The 2,454-nt window shown below is 49.8% G+C and overlaps 1 protein-coding gene across 7 annotated transcripts in view; it reads right to left on the reverse strand.

Moving 5' to 3' along the window:
* The window catches only part of TCOF1 (Treacher Collins-Franceschetti syndrome 1), a 46,948-nt gene that overhangs the window by 19,876 nt on the left and 24,618 nt on the right, over positions 1-2,454 (reverse strand). For all 7 annotated transcript variants that reach the window (XM_011985355.1, XM_011985354.1, XM_011985353.1 and 4 more), the window contains 3 exons: positions 893-1,030; positions 530-706; positions 206-406 (listed from right to left, as the gene is read on the reverse strand). In XM_011985355.1, the coding sequence (XP_011840745.1) occupies positions 206-406; positions 530-706; positions 893-1,030 (516 nt within the window). The remainder of the gene's footprint in view (positions 1-205; positions 407-529; positions 707-892; positions 1,031-2,454) is intronic.

Below are 2,454 nucleotides of genomic sequence, written 5' to 3' on the forward strand. Positions count from 1 at the left end.
ACTATGCCCAGCTAATTTTTATATTTTTAGTAGAGATGGGGTTTCACCATGCTGGCCAGGCTGGTCTCGAACCCCTGACCTCAAGTGATACGTCCGCCTTGGCCTCCCAAAGTGCTAGAATTACAGGTGTGAGCCACCGTGCCCGGCCCTATACCCCAGTTCTGAGGAGTGGGTGTTGGTGGCTCAGAGGCCTGGCAAGTCTCACCTGGGCAGAGGTTGCAGCTGCCGGTGCCTCCCCATCACTGTTTGACTCCTCGCTGCTGCTCCCTGAGCCATCCTGCTTCCCTGCCTGGGTGGCCGAAGGCCCTGTCTTCCCAGGAGGTGCTGGGGCAGCCCCTTTCCTGGGGGACTCCTTGGCAGGAGCCAAGGCAGCTCTGACCTGGGGGGTCTTCCCTGAAGGCTTCGCCTGGAGTGAGAAACAGGATGAGGGGAGAGAGCCTGGAGGGTGGACGTGTGAGGAGACAAGAGCTGGATGCAGCAAAAGTGTTAAATCCCATGTAGGAGATGTTCTCCATTCCCTCCCCCTCACCTGAGCCGGCGTCTCCGTCTCCTCCTCACTGTCTGACTCCTCACTGCTCCCCGAGTCCTCCTCTGGCCCTGTCTGGACTTGAGCTGCTGCAGCCACGGCCTTCCCCACAGGTGGCACAGATGCTGGGCCCCTCACCAAGACGGTACTGTTCTGGAGGCTTCTCACTGGTGGCTTCGCCTGAATTGCAGGGGGATAACAGGATTGGAGGCAGAAGTAATTCCTTTCAGGTCCCACTTTCCACCATGGCACAACTCTGGGTGGGTGGCCTGCCCATGCAGGAGCCTTCTCCAGGCTGGGCTCAGTGAGTGGTCCTCCTCTCTGCTCCAACCCTCCACACCTCCTGTGGCTTCTGGCTCCACTTGCCTTGGCTGGAGACCTCTGTTTGGCTTGAGCAGCTGCAGTGACAACTTTTCCAGGAGCTGAAATTGTCCCTTTTGCTGGAGATGCTCTGACGGCAGCTGGGTTGGCTTTGGCCTGGGTTTTTTTTACTGAGGTTTTCACCTGAGTGGAGAAAAGGAAATTAAGGAGGGAGAAAGTGAGAGAGAGTAAAGCAGCTAGCCAAGAATACAGATTCTGGAGCCGGAGCCCGAGTCTGGATTCTGGCTCCTCCACGCAATAGCTGTGTGAACCTGAGCACATCGCTTGATCTCACTGAGCCTCAGTTCAGTCTTCTAACAAATGGAGATAATAATAAGGCCCACCTATGGGTTATAATGAAGACTAAATAGGAGATTCAGAGTTTAACGTGTCTGGAACATAAACACTCAAACTCATTGTGCGTGCCTTCCTTAGCATTAGCTAAGCATAAGACTACCTAAAACAAAGATGTTTTCCAGGCTCCCTTTCAGCTAGGTGGCCGTGTCATTAAATTCCGGTTCGTAGAATGTAAGTTGAGTACCATAAAAAGTCAGAAACATGTCCTTCCTCCTCCAGGCTAGATGGAATGCTGAGGTAAGAGCTGGAGCTCAAGCAGCCACGGCAGAACAAGATACTTGTTGTTCAAGGTTTTCTTCAGCTTAATCTAGTCTTAACCGATATCCAGAGAACCCCTAAAAGGCCTGTCAGGGACTCCAACAAATAGAAGGACAGCAAGAAAGAGGGAAATTCCCAGAGTGAGATCCTTGACAGGAGTGACAGCAAGCCTGATGTGAAACAGAACGAGGAATCTGGCAGCATCTCAAGACCCCTGCCTCACTCAGGGAGGGCATCTGGTCAGTGTCAGAAAACATCCCCATCCCCCAGTATTCCTCAAACACATGAGGTCAAGTGAGGTAAAGAATCAGGACTTCATAAAGAAAGATTCCCTACAGTGTGGACCAAGTATGACTCAGGCCGAGGTACTCATCAGCACAGCACGTAAGTCCTCCAGAGGGGAGCCATGTTTTCCACAAGAAATAAGACGCCAAGACTGACTTGACCTAACAAGTCTCAATACACAAAAAAGGATTGAAATCATACAAAATATGTTCTCCAACCACAATGTGATTAAATTAGAAATCAGCAACAAAAAGAAACCTGGGTAATCCCAGATATTTGGAAATTAAACAGCTTACTTCAAAACAGCTCATGGTTCAAAAAATAAAAGCAAAACACCCACCTCATGGTACAGGTGGGAGGCTCAGAAGGGAAGACAAATATTTAAGTGATCTGCACAAGGAAACTCGGTAAGGCACTGGGTCTGGAATGTGCCTGCAGCTTGAGAAAGAGGAGAGGAGGCTCTGGAAGGGGCCCCTGCAGAGCTTAAAAGCCTCAATGGAGGAATCCTAGGACCCTCGGGTCCCACGAGTCAACAATGAGAAGGGGACAAAAAAAAAAAAAAAAAAAAAAAAGAAAAAAATCAGTAGAAATGTGTGCTCTGGTACAGAGAAAAAAGAAATGACTAATTTCTGAGTGGTTACAGAAAAAAATAGAGCGACAATTAAAAA

Source organism: Mandrillus leucophaeus, unplaced genomic scaffold, assembly GCF_000951045.1.
Source record: "Mandrillus leucophaeus isolate KB7577 unplaced genomic scaffold, Mleu.le_1.0 Scaffold282, whole genome shotgun sequence".
Classification (NCBI taxonomy): Eukaryota; Metazoa; Chordata; class Mammalia; order Primates; family Cercopithecidae; genus Mandrillus; species Mandrillus leucophaeus.